This window comes from Ambystoma mexicanum, chromosome 14 (assembly GCF_040938575.1).
Source record: "Ambystoma mexicanum isolate Mex_15411 chromosome 14, UKY_AmexF1_1, whole genome shotgun sequence".
NCBI classification, from domain to species: Eukaryota; Metazoa; Chordata; class Amphibia; order Caudata; family Ambystomatidae; genus Ambystoma; species Ambystoma mexicanum.
The window spans coordinates 650,873,460-650,890,979 of record NC_090940.1 but is presented as its reverse complement, the minus strand read 5'-3'; the positions used below and the strand labels follow the sequence as shown (position 1 = coordinate 650,890,979).

The 17,520-nt window shown below is 47.5% G+C and overlaps 2 protein-coding genes across 6 annotated transcripts in view; one reads left to right on the top strand and one right to left on the bottom strand.

Annotated features, from left to right (window-relative positions):
- The window catches only part of ZFYVE21 (zinc finger FYVE-type containing 21), a 71,277-nt gene extending 61,402 nt beyond the window's left edge, over nucleotides 1–9,875 (bottom strand). For both annotated transcript variants that reach the window (XM_069638184.1, XM_069638185.1), the window contains exons 1-2: nucleotides 9,366–9,875; nucleotides 3,197–3,247 (exon numbers count right to left, since the gene is read on the bottom strand). In XM_069638184.1, coding sequence (XP_069494285.1) covers nucleotides 3,197–3,247; nucleotides 9,366–9,860 — 546 coding nt within the window. In that variant the 5' untranslated portion in view covers nucleotides 9,861–9,875. The remainder of the gene's footprint in view (nucleotides 1–3,196; nucleotides 3,248–9,365) is intronic.
- Nucleotides 9,818–17,520, top strand: part of XRCC3 (X-ray repair cross complementing 3) — a 172,471-nt gene continuing 164,768 nt past the window's right edge. For 2 of the 4 annotated variants that reach the window (XM_069638187.1, XM_069638190.1), the window contains exon 1: nucleotides 9,818–10,009. The gene's annotated coding sequence lies outside the window, so the exon portion shown is untranslated. Of the gene's footprint in view, nucleotides 10,010–10,031; nucleotides 10,169–10,280; nucleotides 10,495–17,520 lie in introns of those variants that run through there. The other 2 variants (XM_069638189.1, XM_069638188.1) reach the window with 2 other exon arrangements.

The following is a 17,520-nucleotide window of genomic DNA, read 5'->3' as shown; positions in this document are numbered from 1 at the left end:
TCACCTGCAGGAGTACAGAGATGTCTTTATGGGAGGGTAAAAGGGGCACTTGCCTCGGGCCCCCACCTGGCATGGGCCCCAAGAAGGAGCCTTAGTAAAATTAAAAGTCTGTTTCCCAAGTCAACAAAATTAAGTATCACACGATACAGTGATCCTGGGCAAATCTTAGATCGTCAGTAATGTACTGCATTCTATGGAAAGATTTTCTTGTCTTATACTAGTGGCATTGTTTGGCCAATTACCTGATCTTTCCTATCATGTAGGCTGGTAGAGTGGAAGGCACTCTAGACAGAAGAGGAGACCAGATATTGCAGGATTTTTACCAGCATATTTTAAGGTCTGCTTATGTGGCAACAAAACGGTTTGCTTATTTGTACAATTCAAAGGTTTTTCTGCATGTTTTTAAATACCATTGCACACACTTGAGTTTTAGGTGTATTTAAAGCTTTACAATACAAAAGGGAAACCTATCTGAAATCTTTTAAGATCTCATCCGTTAGTATGCTGGTATTTATATACTTGCCTTGATGATGGAGACAATGAAGCTAGAATCATTCCCATTTTGAAAAATGTGTTTTTATGACGTTTTGTTTTTTTAAATATTTATATTGCGTATGTGATTTTCATATTATCCAAGTCAGTTCTGTAAAATGGGATTATTTTAGTTCAAGGTAAAAACTAGAAAATAAATTGGTAAAGAGCAGAAATTGTGGGTACAAATCTCAGCTTCACCTCTTAATCAATGTGTGACCCTGGATATCTCATTTAATATTGTGTTTCTTCACCTGTCAAGATTGCAAGTCCCTAAACCTTTCAAAATTGTCAGCCCTTCAGAGTGATTTTGTTCTCAGGGTTTGATCTTTAAGAAAGACTCATTCATGGTTTCACTGGCTATATATAGTGTTGCTTCCTCTATAATGATAGTGAGCATTGATATATTACACACCACAGCCAACTGTTTCTTTGCTCTCAAATGGCAACACTGCTTGAAAACCATGTCCCAATTCTAATCTCAGTCAGTCTGGATACAGACACCTTCCTGGTAGCTTCAAATCTTTATCCACTCTCAATGCTACGGTATGTGTAGTTTTATCCTTGCTTCCCATTGGTCGTTTGTATCCATGTTTGAGCACTTTTGCTGTCTCCGAGGCAGCTAATCTTAGACTATTCTGGATTATGTGTACCTTTGTCATACAATCTGTGTCCTCCAGTAAAACTATGTCCAGTACACATCCATGTGGCCGCTATTGATGACACGTTTGCTGTGCCCATGCATGACCATAAGTACCCTCGCGTAGATTGCTAATGTTGCCCTTGAAATGCTACTTGTTTTCATTCATGTTGTAATCCGAGTGATAGAGTGTAAGGTATCTGAATGGGAGTTTATCATGCTTATTTTAATCTCTGCGAGGCAGCATATCAAGCTATGGGTTGTTATCGTGACAAAGGGTGCGGCGCACTAGATATTCTATATCCATGAATTCCTTTGGTCTCTTCGAGGGGGGCCCCCAGAAGTGTCCATGCCCCGGGCCCCAAAAGTACTTAAGATGGCCCTGCATGAGTATCAGTTTGTTTTACAATGTAAAGAAAGAAAGGGGTTTTTGATCATGCAGACAAACGAGGCAGTCTCCTGAGACACTCCGACAGCAGCCTGCTTGCCATGCTTTTCACATTAACCAGAGGAATGGAATTAAATACAGCGATATTGCAACAGAGGCGGCAGTGAAACCCCTTTGAATTGAAAGCGAAGGCTACAATATAATTACATTCATGCTTTACACATTGGATAATTGAAATTGACTACAGTGGTGTTTTAACAGTAATGCACAGTGGTGTTATAACAGTAATGCACCGAGTGGACAAATTCACAGTGGTGACGGCTACAGTCTAGTTACATTCTTTTTCTTTTTTATGCGTGTCACAATTTGTTTAAGAACGAGGTGAAGCTGTATTAGGACAGGTGCTTGTTACTGACCGACTGGTGAGAATGACCAGTGTTAATACATCAATAATATGCAGTTAGGTCACGTGTGGCTACTGAAACAGTGTATTCGTTTCTAATGGAGCAAATACTTTGTACATTTGCATGGCCCAGGACAATTTGCTCAAAACCTTAGATCTGGATGTTTCTTAAGACATCATCAGAAAATCACTCGCAACTTTTAAATCACTCTGTGTTTTCCACCCTCGGAATTATGTACATATAATGTAGTTAGGGGTCCATTCTGTCCCAGTACTTCCCCCAGGAATATTGTCTTTGTGTAAATCTGTGTTGAGCGCTTTCAAAAAATGTGAAATTATGCACTATGGTGATTGAGACTTATGCTCAAAATCAAATATTCTCGATTAAATCAAGACACCAATAATACACTTAATCTCAATTTTTTGAATGAGATGCCATTATGTAAAGGAATTGCTAAATAGATGTTGACTAGACCACTGGTAAGAACACCCCTTCTGTGTACTAGTTGTTCTCCCCATTTCCTGTCCATGCAGGGTATATCCCTTCTGTAATTCAGATCAAGTGGGAATTCTAGCAGGTCACATTTGCAATCTTCTGGTGACATTTCCTAACAATATATAGTCACTGGATTGTTCAGAGAAAGAACACAATATTCCGCTAGAGGGCCCCACTAGTACACCTGGAGGCAGAACAGAAAGAGCTTCTGTATTTGTAGTATGGGAGGATGGAGAAAAAGAGGGGCCTAGATTTTAAGAGACAATGTTAAATGCATTGCCGAGTGTTGAATGTCCAGCTATCATAGCATTGGCACAGGATAAAGGCGTTTCTCAAGCATGTACCTCAGTATGGCGAGGACCCCAGAGGATAGATGCCCTGGCCCTGGTGCACTCACTGAAGAAGGGTGAGCAGGATACCTGCAAAAAAGACTGGCCAAAGGGCAGCATTCCAAGCGGCTACATGCACAGACCTAAAGTACATTCACTTTACTGGCTGCATCAGTGGCAGATTACAATCAAGTGCAAAACGTTCTATACATTCTAGTCAAAAAGGGGCAGCTGGGTTACACAATCCCCATAAATCATGACATACAATTCAGACAAAGCACTTTCCTGGGGAAAGACTGCAAGTTCCAAACACTTTTCCCTGAACTCTATATAGGGCTAAAGATGACCGAGGCACTTTGCGTCGTGGTCAATATATACAAAAAAAAGGCAGCACTACACATTACCTTACCTTTCTAGTTAGAAAGTCGAACTTGGCGTCGCACTGCATGCATCTGGGGCACTGAAAAGAAAGGGCACATTCTTAACCGCCTGCACATTCCTTGAGAAGCGAAGACTAATGCAAGTTATCAGCTCCATCCTCGAGCCTTTGCGACTCATGGACAACTTACTACAACACACTCTGCCTCTACATTTACCTAACCTTGGATACTGCCGATGCAGAAGCCTGCGCCAGTGATTCCGTTTACTCGGCCACAACATTACAGGAATGCTACACAGATAAAACTACTTTATTTTGCTTGCATCTTGTTCAAATGGACCACCCCACAAGACTGAATATGGTCCCATTTATTTGGCGGGGGTTTATTCTTTGGATAGCCCTTGCAGCCGCAGTGTTTCTTCCCTTTTGGAGGGGGGAGGCTAGTCTTTCTCTCTATGGACAGTTTTCAGTGGGAATTTTGCGAGTATTATCAGTACAAAAAACATGTGAACTGTTCCATACGTCCTTCTGTGGGTGTGTGCACAATTCTACATACGTGTTTTACATAGAAATTCCATTTAACCAGAAACACATTAAATTGAATAGATGGTAGATTGTAATTAGTGTACATTTTGTCATGGAGTTCTAGCCAGCCGTTCCTTCTTCCAATGGAAATTGTAACCCTAGCATGTTTCAACCCTAAGGTTATGTACTGAGCCTTCTTCGGAAGGTTCTTAGTAAGTCGATAAAAGGATTTTACAAACCCTGAAATGATGCATCACATTGCGGTCCCTGGGCTCTCCATATTGGTTGACCGTGTTACAATTGCATCAATATCTATGAAGAAACACTATATCGGATTGGGGAGTCTGGCAATGCTGGATGTATTGGGTTGGTACAGCAAGATTATATACGATCCACTAATAGTACAAACAAGAACATTGGATGTGCAAGCACAATGCCAATATCTGCCATACTGCAATTGTGCAAACTAGGAATTAAATATGGAGTATGTCTGGGTTTTAGGCACACACACAAGTAAGTTAGTTTCCTTCACAATCAAGTACATACTAGCAGAAAGGACTGTGCCCAAAAGGTGTTGATATCCTTCTAAGTGCTACTGTTAGAAAACTATCATATTGACATTTAATAAATACCACCTAAACAATACCCAAAAATCAAACCATGACCTAAGCGGACAGCAAGTGTTCCCAGGAAGAGGTGTTCAATCCAATACTTTATGTGAACCATATTAAAAAAAACCTTCATATAATGTCAGATCTGGGTGTCTTGCAGCCACCAATCATGTAAATCATTTAGCGCAGCGGTGCACAAAATCAGAACATATTTTATGGCCCACCAGGCCACATGAAGTTCATAATGAAGTGTGGCCTGCCCTGAAGTCAGTCTCTCTCTGTCATATCAGGAGTGAAGCCTCTGTGGTCCAGTTTTTGTCTTTGCATTATGAAACTTTAGGTTTTACTTCCATTTAAAAACAGAAAGTCATTCCCATAAAACAAATGTGCCAATGTTATTACAAGGAAACATTACACAGGTTAAAGTTAAATTGGCTACAATACAACAGGTCAGTAATTGTTGGCATCCCTACAAAATATCCCCACCAAAATTATCGATGTACATATGGCCGTTTGTCTCGCTATAGGCGATATTTCTGGGGGGGGGGGGGGGATCATTTGTGGGAGCGGGGCTTGCGGGGGTGTCCCCCACACATTTTAAAATAATGCACGGGGGTCCCCCGCAGGGCCCATGGATCAATATTGCCACAAAAATATGGCGATGTTTTTGTATCGCAATATTTTTGCGGGGGTATTAACACATGGAACCTAATTGTTATGTTGTCCCCACACAGAATTGGGGTCGCCCACCCACAGGGTGGGTATTTATAATCACAAAGAAGGGTGGACGATCGCAAGACTTTAAAAAAAGAGCCATAATGCTAAACTATATCTGTCCCTGAAGAAAAACTCTCCTGTCCTTTGATCCAGCTCCCCCAGATTGTCGCTGGTGGGCCGCCTATCTAATAGGGATAGCAAGAAGAGACTTTCCTATTCCTAAACAAACCACTATCTAAGTAAAAAAGGATATCAAATGCTATGTCATGCTACAAGGGGTCTTGCTGGTATCCCTTAACGTCACTAAAAAGACAGGAGAACTGGTCTGCTCCGGATACCTCAAGAAAGGTGCTCTACACAGCTTTATTATGGTACTTTTCTCAATTGCGTATCCCACAATCATCAGTAAAAACTGCCACTCGTTATTGAATCAAGGACCTAGAATTAGACCAAAAACACAAACGGAATAGCGGAATTAGTTTTCCCCTTGACTGAATATATTTTTTTTTATTCAGAATTTACAATCAATTGTTCACATCTGCACCTACAATACCGTGAGAGATGTTGTACATCTGCAAATACCAGACAAAATGTAACATTTCTTATGGCGTACCTTGCTTCTTTATTCATGATGCATCATGCATCTACACTTTTCATGCCGTGGTGATCCACTCCATTCCAGATAGCTATGTTATGATGTTCACATCAGTTCAACAGTTGATCACTTGGAATGGTAATCAGCAGCTTGCCTCAACGTATGGGGTTATATCCTCGCTCTGTCAAATCCACGATCACTCCACCTTCTTCAATATATACCAATGCTCCTTTAACAAAATGTCTTTCTCTCTCTCTCTCAGGGTGGTCTGTTGCATGTACTGCCCTTATGGGGTATAATTCCGCTGCATGCCTGAGTCCCAAAACGTAATGCACTCTCCTGCCCGCACATTCCCCCACCAACCTTTCATCCGGATGGACAGTGCAGCCCATTGTATGAGACTAATGTGGTATATTCAGCCCTCAGGCTTAACTAGTTGTGCACCCCTGCTTTTGCGGTACCAAACCTGAGGCGACCTTTGGTCTTCTGAACAGTAGCGTCATCCTCTATTAACAGCCTGCACCTTTTCATACACTGCCAAGAAGAATCTTTTTTTGTATTATTGTTTTTGGCTAAAGCAAGGTTCAACCTTAACAAAGAACAATTTGCTAAAATATGGTTTACTTCTACAAAATGCAGAGATCAAGCAATTACACCAAATTTTTAAGTTCATAATGCAATAATAAAAACTTCTATTAAAAATATAAAATCTCAAAAATTCTTATTCGTAATACACCTATCAAAACATACTGTCGGCTTAAGTCGTTAATTTTAGGCTTCTAACAAAGCTGGTAACTGCTATCGTCACGGACATGGGATAACCACCCAAGCACCTCCAACCTAAAGTGTCAGTATCATCTAGACCACGCCCACCCCTTAACTTTTCAAAGTGCGGTACAGTCAACCATAAGATGTTTCAGTGTCTCGATCTAACTCATCCCCACAGAATCGACAAAAGGAATTCTCCTTGGTTATTTGCTTCCTTCTCAGCATGATCTCCCAAGTGGGAAAAAGGTTCCACCTAAACCTTATCATTTCTTCTCTGCAGCAGCGATTTGGGGAAATATTCAAATATTGGGCCACCACGCCATATTTGGTATGCTCCAGCTGAAGATGTAGAAGAGACTGGTACTAGTGGAATCCATCAACAATAGAACACCAGTCATCCCGATAAAGTGCTGTTTTCACAGCTCCAGGCCGCGCCTGGAGTTCTGCTGGTTTTCAGAGAATTTAGTGTGAGGGCATTAATGCACCCTATGTCCCTACCCAATACCTCATACAATGTGTCATTTACGTGGAGAATTAAGCTTCGGTACAAGGTCATGAGTAGCCACCCAACTCGGACCTGTACAGGTCTCAGAGATAGCTCAAACATTATAGCAGCTAATGGTACCGCATTCGATACTCTTAAAAACATTGTCAAATTAAAAGCTTTGATAGAGTCTAAAACTACTAGCACGCAAGGACAAAATAGCTCAAGACCATCAATCGATTTCGGTATAACTTTATATCCATAAAAACACAGTACTGGTTTAATTGAGAACCTGCCATATCGAAGATTAATCTTTATCATCTGTGACACTAGCAGTTGGGCTTTAAGTTTCAATATTTTACTGTACAATAGTTTACGAGGCAAACTACATACATGAAAGCCAAGATAAATTAGGGTTTCCTATCGAGTCAGACTCATTTCCCATCCTCCATTAGCAAGTGGGCTTCTTTTTATGCTTTGTAAACTGGATAACCTTCGTTTTTGCAGTATTTATAAGCGAATGGATTGTGGCGTACTATATATTACAAGCATTGAGTGGTTTCAGAAGAGCCTTAACCAGCACGATGCAGACTGGGTACCACGAGAAGCGGGGGCAGTGATCGGTTAAGATAGCCCTTGTGACGGTGGGTGTGAGCGGGGAGTTATCAATGCAGGTCTAAATCATCAGGTTCCAGCCCAGGAGGAACGTATGCACTGGGCATTTGCAGAGGAAGATTAATGGCCAGCCCGCCCCTGGTAGCAGCTCTGCAGTACTGAGAGTTCACATTCGACGTCCAAGGTAAATAACCAAGCCTTTCCCTTCCAAAGCTCCTAGGGACCACGCAAAGTACAGCGGAACATGGTACAAATCCCAGTAACATGGTTTAGGAGCCGCTTTAGATCAGTGCCTGTACCGCGACTCACCAAAAGGGGACAAGACAATCTCCAAAAACAGAAGCCAACCAGATTATAAACAAAAACAATTATCTTTACCCCTTGTGTGCCCTTAGGGTGTACGCTTCCACCGTAAATATATATGGGGTCAGTGAGCAATGTGACCTCTTAACCGCAGAGAGGTGCAGGTTCAGTTTGAGAACTGACTGGCCACTATATGAGTTGACGTTTGCAGGGGATCCACAATATTAGTCTGGTTTTCTATCAGAGAAGAAACTGACACCAAATGCCAATTGATCATGGTCACGATTCTGCAGGTCTTGTTCCTGCAGAACATGAACCCAGATTCATGGTTTCCGCTTCCTTGGCCCACTGCCTACTCACTTCCGGTCGCTCTGTCTCTACAGATACCAGTCCTTCTGGCTTCCACCTGTTATCGCCTCTCCTCTTCCCCTGTAGGCAGCATTTTCCTGTTGATTATTTGTTTTACGCATCCCCAGTACCACTCTCCGTCATTGCACAGAGCTTTTCCATCCTCGCATTTTCAAGGGGGGAGTGCACCCCACCCATGGTGTTTTTCAGGGGACATCTCGCTGAACCCTGCACCCATACCCCCTGCAGCAAACACCCCTTTTACATCTTCTTTTAGGCTTCTTCGCCTTAGTTCATTCCTTTGCAAGCAATCAATCAATGACAAACGTACCTGCCCCACTCCCACAAAAAAAATATTGTGCCTGCCGTGGTTTTGATGCACAATATTGTCCACAAAATGACGGGCGAAGACATAGCCTAGTCCACTGCTCACTCCTCCAGAGCAGCACACTCCCTTTCTATAAACACATATATGGCATCTGCTGGATCCAGGAGAAACCACAACTGGGCAAGAGGAATTTCCAGCCCGGTATTTGCCAGCAACATGATCCAGTAGAAACCATAAGCAACTGGTAAATAGGAATTCACAGCCCAGCATACATAAGCAACAGGATCCAGTAGAAACCACATGCAACTGGGCAAGAGGAATTTCCTGTCCAGCATCTGGATCCAGTAGAAATCACATGCAATTGGGCAAGAGGAATTACCAGCCCAGTATAAGCAAGCAACAGGATCCAGCAGAAACCACATGCAACTGGGCAAAAGGAATTCCCAAGCCAGTATAGGCAAGCAACAGGACCCAGCAGAAACCACATGCAACTGGGCAAGAGGAATGCCCAGCCCAGCATATGCCAGCAAAAGGGTCCAGTAGAAACCATATGCAACTCGGTAAGAGGAATTCCCAAATCAGCATATGCCAGCAATTGGATCCAATAGAAACAATATGCAACTGGGCAAGAGATATTCCCGGCCCAGCATATGCCAGCACCAGGATCCAGTAGAAAACACATGCAATAGGAATTCCCAGCCCAACATATGCCAGCAACAGGGCAAGAGCCATTCACAGCCCAATATATGCCAGCATCTGGATCCAGTAGAAACCATAGATGGGCGTGCACCCCAGAGTGTGATCAGTGGGTCGGGCAACCTGTCAAAGACCCATTACATTCCCCAGCTAGCCCCCCCACGCCTTTCTACCCAGTCCTACAGCGGGAGCCTCGCGCACGGGCTCACCTCCTTGTCAGGCACCCACTGCGGTTCTTCCAGGCAGAACGGGCTGCAGCCGACGCCGCTCTCGGGCACCATGCGCAGCCCGCTAGGGGAGCGCACCAGTTTCTTCCCATCGGAAGACATTTTTGGGCCCACCCCTCCTGCCATCCCCATGTCCGCCCCTCTGATCCAGCCAATGGCCGGCCTCATAGGTGGCACAAGGGCGGAGCCCGCGCTGCCATTGGCTGAACCCCGCTCAGGCACAAACATTGTGCACGGACCCGTAACTTCTGCTGAGCTGGGGAACTGAGGGGTCTGTCCCGTCAGAAAGTAACCAATGCCCTTTCCGCTTCTGTGTCTCAGCAGCCAATAAGGCGGACTGTCCCGCCACTCTTCATCCAATCGCCGCACTCGCGCTAAGGCCAGGACTTGTGATTGAGAGGCAGCTAGCACAGCCAATGGAAGAACGCCTTTTGGTTGCTTGCGATTGTAAATATAGATAACAGATCTAAACATCATCTTTGACTGTTGACCTGAGAGAAGTGCATAGCCAGAATCCTTTTACGGTTGCCCGATATAGAAGACGGACAACGGTCGCTTCTCATTCATACATTAGGTGTGGTGTAGGTGCCAAGCAGGCGGCCATTTTAGTAGTGAGACGCATTCTGGTGAGTGGGACCATAGAATAACGATGTAAACATATTATTTTTGTAATGGCTTTAGTTTTGTTATTTTATAGTATATATTTTATTTAGTGCCGTGCATTCTCATAGGTTTACTTGGATTTTCCAGTTATCTCAGCTTTCCTGGCAATGCTACATATTTCGGTAAGTAACATATCCGGAGGTCGGATAGTCCACCGACTGTTTGCCTACCGCAATGTTCGCCCCGTGCTCACACTGGACGACTGTAATGTGTATTTGCAAAGTATTTCATCATTTCCATTCCTAGTTCAGAACAGGAAAGAATACGACTTTCCATTGGTAAATTATTGGCGGGAAAAGCCGAATCTTTTCATTCAGCCTTGAGGTGGGTGGGACGCCGGGCCTGCAACCGTTTGGTGCATCCAATCCCAGTGCACAACGCCAAAGAATACAGCTTCCCATTGGTAGACTTTGAGCGGGAAGGACGAATCTTCTTTTAAGTTGTTGAGGTAGGTGGTTGCCTAGTCAGAAACGTGCCTCTCTTTTCTTTCAGTTTCTGTGCAAACTCTAAATGTGTGCAGTGTTGCCTTAGTTGTATTGAAACGTGGGTTGTGTTAAATGCTAATTAGAGCCCCGGGTCCCTCCATAGTTAGGCCGCCTGCCCCTGTACCTGCAAGAACACACAGAGATAGGTCTGGTCGCTACGGAGTCCCGGCTGCAACTGCCCACACAGGCTCACTTTATTTCACAGCGCAAGCGCGGCCTCGTTGCGGCCCGCGCATGCGCACATTACTTCGTAACATCCCTCCTTTTTCATAACAAACAAATAAACTCAAACAGTGAAATAACCAGAGAAATGTCAACAGGACACACACAGTGATAAACATTACACACAACTTGGCGGAGGCCCGGCTTGGGCCCTGACCGTCCCCTTTGGCCCATTAGGTTGCTGGGTCCAGAATATAGTCCTTGAAACGAGCCGGGCATCGTCGACCTTTCGGGCGTAGATATCACCCCTCCTCTCTGCTCACATGCCTAGGAGGCTCCACCGGCACTGGGTCCCCCGGGTCATCTTCCAGCCCAGGCGCTGCACTGGAGGCATGAGTGGACCCCCCACCACCACGATGTTCGTCGGGGCTGTCCCTGAGGCTTTGGCCCATTAGGTTGCTGGGTCCAGAATACATAGCTCTCAACCTTTTTTGACACCAAGGCGGGTGAAAACTGGGGTGACCAGATTTAAAAAAAAAAAAAGAAAACCAAGACAGGCCATAAACATAAAATTACGACTGCTGTAAAAACAAATAAAACAGTAGTCCTACGTCTATGTCGCTGACCTTTTGCAGGGGGGTGCGCTCCCAGGCACAATCCTCTCATTGGAGTAGAGCACCGGGGATGGGTAGGGGTAGGAAATGGGGCGATGAAAAGCACTTCACTTGCTTTTCAAGCCCCCATTCGGCAGGAAGAGTCGCGCCGGGACCCGATTTCGGGATTTTGAAATTTCGAAATCGGGTCCCGGCAAAAATTAGTCCATGGCTCCAAGGCGGGTGAAACAGATGAGCTGGCGGGTGGGCGGGTGTCTGGATGCTTTTGGCTGGTGACACCCACCAAAAGCGGGTGAGTTGAGAGCTATGAGAATATAGTCCTTGAAACGGACTGGGCATCGCCGACCTTCCCGGGCGGGGATATCACCCCTCCTCTCTGCTCACATCCCGAGGAGGCTCCACCGGCACTGGGTCCCGAGGGTCATCTTCCAGCCAAGGTACCGCACTGGAGGCATGAGTGGACCCCCCACCACCACGATGTTTGTCAGAGCTGTCCCTGAGGTCCACTTTCTTGAAGAAGCAAGAGTTCCCGGTGACTGTCCCGGTCCAACACCGTCACCGTGGATCACCCCCATGCGCTTGGGCTCGTAGTTGAGGGACAGCTTCACCTCTGGATGTCGGGTGCGAACGAGGACGGTGTCCCCTATTTCAATGTTCACCGGCATGAGATTCCGGCAGACGTTCTGACGTTCATTGCGCTCTCTCCTGGCCTCCACAGTCTCCTGGTTATCGATGACCCCAGCGGTCCAACCTCCCAGCTCTGGCAGCAGGCCACGTGGGCACCGGCTGAACAAGGCTTTGAGTGGAGCCATCCCTGTGGATTGGTGGAGTGTGGCTCGATACACTTGGAGGAACTGGTATAGATTTCTCAGCAGTTCCCCCTTTGGCCATGGGTGATCCAAAACACCTTGTTGAGGGTCCGCATAAAATGTTCCACCTCCCTGTTAGCTCACAGCCACCCAGGGGTAACCTTCTGGTGGGTGACACTGCATTCCTCCATGAATGCTGCAAACTGGCGGCCCTCAAACGGGGGACCATCGTCCGAACACAGTTCTTGCGGAAACCTGTGGGTGGCAAAGATTTTCTACAGCGCCTGGATGGTGTGATCGCAGGAGGTGGACTCGACCAGTTTCACCTCCGGGTAGCGGGATCACTGATCCATGACGACCAGGAAGTGCATGCCCCTCCCGGTGGACCCAAATTCCGCGTGCACCGTCCCCAACGGCTGGTCGCTCCTGTCCATCGACTTGATGCAGGACACTGGAGCGGCTGCCAGACACACTGTTGTACGTGTTCATCCACCCATCTTTCCAGGTCCGGGAACCAGACCCTGGCTCTCAGGCGTGCTTTGGTCTTGGCCATACCCTGGTGGCCGCTATGAGCGAGTTCCACTACACGGCCCACCAATAACCGCAGAACCACAATCTGCCTTCCCCTCAGTAGCAGCCCTTCTTCGGATGCCGATAGTTCGTACCGCACTCGCCACCGCACCTGCAGATCTTGCTTTGTCTCTGTTCCTCTTCGGGACAGGTCAGCGAGGAGCCTCTTCCAGTCCCCACTGCCCATGACTGACTGAACCAGCTGGAAACACTCATCTGCTCGCGAGGCTCTGGCCACCGTCTCCAGTGTCAGTACAATGGGCATGGCTGCCTCGACTACCTGCCGAACCGCCTCGGCACAGTCCTCTCCAGGCTGACCTCTCTGTGTATCACGGCCCCTTGGATAGCGGGACAGATAGTCCGCTGGGTTGTTCGTTCCAGGCCTGTACTGCAGCTTCACCCCATATTCCATGAGGGTAAGCATCCACCTCTCAATCCTCAGGGGCGGTTTGGATGAAGCACCTGTCACGATGGGAATCTGGGGCTTATGGACCGTGAAAACCGAAACAGGCTTTCCCAGTATGTACAGCCGAAAATGCTTGCAGCCCCACACAATGGCCAGTGCTTCTCTCTCTATCTTTGAATACCGTTGCTCAGTATCTGTGAGAGCCTTGCTGGAATATGCTATGGGCCGCATCTGCCCTTGAGGGTCCGGCTTAAGAAGTACCACCCCAATCCCACCAGGCTGGCATCCACAAACAGTTCTGACTCCTTCTTGGGGTCAAAGGAATGCCATTGTCTCCTCCCCAGTGAGCGCCTCCTTGATGGTGTCGAAAGCCTTCTGCTCAACCGCTGACCATGTCTAGGCAGCGTCCTTTTTGGTGAGGGCCCGGAGTGGTTCCGAGAGGGAGGCAAGGTTCTTAATGAACCTCCCACAGTAGTTAACTACCCCCAGAAAGCTGCGCACCTTGGACGGAGTGTCTGGAGCCCTGGCCTCCTGAATGTCCTTAACCTTTTGGGGGTCTGGTGAAATTCATTCAGCGTGAAAAATGAACACAAAGAATTCAATACTCTTTTTCAAGAATTCACATTTCTCACAATGTAAGGTTAGGCCGAGGTCGCAAATTCTGTCCAGTGCCTTCTCCAGCCTGGCCAAATGCTCTCTTTACGTGGAGGCATACACTAAGATGTCATCACTCAAATTGATCAAACCGCCCAGTCCGGCTAAGGCACCCCTGATCACATTTTGAAATACTTCTGCGGCTGAGGATATTCCAAAACTCAGGGCCTCATTACAACCCTGGCGTTAAGGGGTTACGGCGCCGTTAAACCCTTAACGCCAGATTCACACTTTAACGCCTGCTTTTTGCAGGTGTTAAAGACCAACCCGCTAAGGGACCTTGGTGCTAATTACGGCACCGTAATTTACGGTGCCGTAATTAGCGCCTTCCCCATTCCCATTGAGCCCTATGGGCCAAAAATGGGAATGGGGAAGGGGCCATGGTGAATGGGGATTTACCCCCCCGCCAACCTTGGAATGGGGCGGTAAATCCGCCATCCACCATGGCAGAATCCGGCATGGACCATGGTGCTAATAGCACCATGGTCCAACGCCAGGGTTGTAATGAGGCCCTCAGTCTCTTGTATTGATACAGACCGTTTTGGGTGGTAAAGGTGGTAATATACCGGGAGTCTGGATGTTTTTCGAGCTGGTGGTAACCTGAACGCAGGTCTAGCTTTGAGACACCTTGGCACCCTGCAGCTCCCCAGCCACATCGTCTAGCTTTGGCGTCAGGCGTCGCTCCCTTTTGATGGCCATGTTTGGCAAACTCATGTCCACGCAGATGCGCACGGCCCCAGGCTGTTTGGGTTTCGCTGCCACAACAATGGGAGACACCCACGGGGTAGGGCCTTTCACTCTCTCAATGATGTCCAGGTCAATGAGATTCTGAAGCTCTTCCACCTGCGCCCTTAGATGAAGGGGAATGCGTCGGTGTTTAAGCGCCGTCAGCCTCACAGATTCATCAATGTGCAGGCATATCGGTTCTCCTTTGAGCTTGCCCACACCCTCAAAAAGTCCTGCAAACGGCTTGTTGGGGCACTGGATGTCCGACTGGTACACGGATAGTGCGAAGTGCACTATATCCAGAGCCTCTGACGCTGCGCAGCTCAGCAGCAAGTGCGGGCTTACATCGGTCATGAAGAACTTGGCCTTGATGGATCGGTTGGCATGCCTCACTGACGTTGTTAAAACCTCTCGGAGGGGAAGTGGGTGATCCCCCTCAAACGAGTATATCTTGGCCTTGGACTCGGCCAACGCTGGCGGTCCTGGCAGTGCCTCATAGTATCGCAAGGCCATCACGCATACTGACGCACCCGTGTCTGAGGACTGGGGTAAGAGTCTCACAAATGTCGCCCTCATACATGGGCTGTCGGCGCTTCTTTGCAACAGCATCAATGTTCGAGATGAAGAATACCTCCTCCTCTTCTTCTTCCTCCTCCGCAATGTCCAGCTCTTAGAGGTCTTGCTGGACAGCGGCCATGCGTTTCTGCTTGCACAGGCCCCCGCTGTTCGCTCTACTTTGGCCCCTCGAGACAGCCACTGGGTTGGCCGCCCAGCACATCCTGGTAAAATGGCCGATGATACTACATCCTCCACACACCCTTGTCTTTGCAGGGCATTCGCCGGAATTTGGGAGGTCATATCCACATTTCTGACATTGTTGGGGGACCTCGCCCTTCTGCAGTGGCTCAAATTTCCTTTGAGTCCATCTTGGGTGCTGCGGCACAGAGTTCACATTGCGCCCGACGGCATACGCCTCCTCACTTCTACTGGTCTTGACCGCTGCGTCCATCCTTGAGCCATGACTGTCCGCCAGCTCATGTGCTCCCCCCATGTCCAGAATCTGAGTCAGCGTGAGCCCTGGCTCACGGAGTACTTGGCGCCACAGTTTGCCTGAACTGCAACCTTGAATGAGCTGATTTCTAACCATGCCTTCCTCATTCACCCACTGGCACGTGCTTGCCAGGTGTTGCAGCCTCCCGCAGAAACTGTCCAGTGACTCATCCTCATGCTGCTTCTCCCCACACATCACAAAGCGGTCAAAGTCCTGGTTGGCCAGGGGAAAAAAGTATTCTTTGAGGGCATCCTTGGCAGCCTGGTACATGGTAGCCGGAGGGTTCAGTGATTCGTATATCCGATGGACATTGGAACCGGTAGCTACCATCGCATCATCCTCCATCTCACCGGTGGCCCTAAAGTACATCTCAAGCTTCTTAACCCACAGTAGACATTTGGGGCCCAGCTTCAATGGAGGTCCAGCTATGTCAAACTCTAGCATGGGTGCCAGCGTGCCTTGTTGTCGAGGCACAGGTCTGACGGGGAGCAGTGCCCCAGGAGCAGGTGGTGCTACCACCCCTTGGCCATCACCGTTGTCGTTCATGGCTGCAGACTGCACAGGCACCTCTCATGCTTCCAGAGGCCGCAAGTCAGCGCCAGCAACATATTTGTCCGCACAGGTCCAGTGCGAGGTGTGCTCACCCTTCAACGGCATGCTCCAGGACAATGGCCCCACAGAAATTCACCCCTGAAAGGGTCAGTGTGCCATCACAGGCTTCCATGCAGATCTGCAGCAGGGTTGGCCACTGAACTGTCCACCCCACAGCAGGATGTCTCGACGATGGCTGTGCCAGTGGGCCAAAGCTTCAAACTGTCCAAAAACAGCACACAATCCTGAATAGGAACGCAGCCTGTAGTACACTATGGCTGTGAGTGTTAAACAAATTCCAAAACACCCAGAAGTGTCCACCCCACAGCAGGATGTTCTTGATGGTGGCTGTAGAAGTGGACCACAACATCAAAATTGTCCAAAATAGTGAATAGAAATAGTGAATAACAGCTGTGAAGGTTCCAAAAATAGTAGAAAACGGCGCACGAGCACCCTGTGAGGGTCCGCTACCGTTATGCACAAAATAGCAACCGCACGTGCACCGTGTGCGGGTAACACGTCTAATGGGAGCCGAGAAAAATGTTCTGGAATCGAGTGATTGATCCCAAAATTCTCTCCCCACCCAGGCACGACCTCGTCGCCAGTGTTAAATGCTAATTAGAGCCCTGGGTTTCCTCCGTAGTTAGGCCCCCTGCCCCCATACCTGCAAGAACACACTGAGACAAGTCTGGTCACTAAGGAGTCCCGGCTGCAATTGCCAGCACAGGCTTCCTTTATTTCACAGCGCATGCGCGTTCTCGTTGCGGCCCGCGCATGTTCACATTACTTCGTAACAGGTTGGTCACATACCTGCCTACATTTGAAAACCAAAAACCCTGAGATTTAAGCCCTGCCCACACCCACACAAGATTCTGCCCATTTGCACACGGTTCTGCCTACATGCCCCGACCACCTGTCAAAAAGGTAAACTCGGTTGTTGTAGCTGTCATTAGAAACATGTTTGCACTTTACAGTGGAATTAAATAAATGTGAATGTCCAAGGACAAAACTTGTAGCTCTAAGTTTATGCTTCTATCAGTATTCAGAGAGCCACGTAATTCGGTCTTGTTTTTCTTAACCATGCTGAAAATCCTCTCAGAGTCTGCATTGCTGTGTGGTAGAATAAGAACAGCCTTGGCAACTTTGCCTTGGAGTGGTAACAGAAGTATGCCAGTCCCAGAGCTTTCCAATTTTGAAATCCAGTCTGATAACCGGTCTTGTCTATCACTTTGCAATTGCTCATCTACGAGTTGCATGAGCTGGTATTCTCTGAATTCGGCACCTAGTTGGTCTACCTCCTTAGCCTTCAAAAGGTTTGGGAAGTGCCTCACCATGTCTTCCAGGCAGTCTCCATCACAGCTTAGCCTGCTTTTTGGCAAGTTTGCCTTATGTTTTAGTTGTCCTTC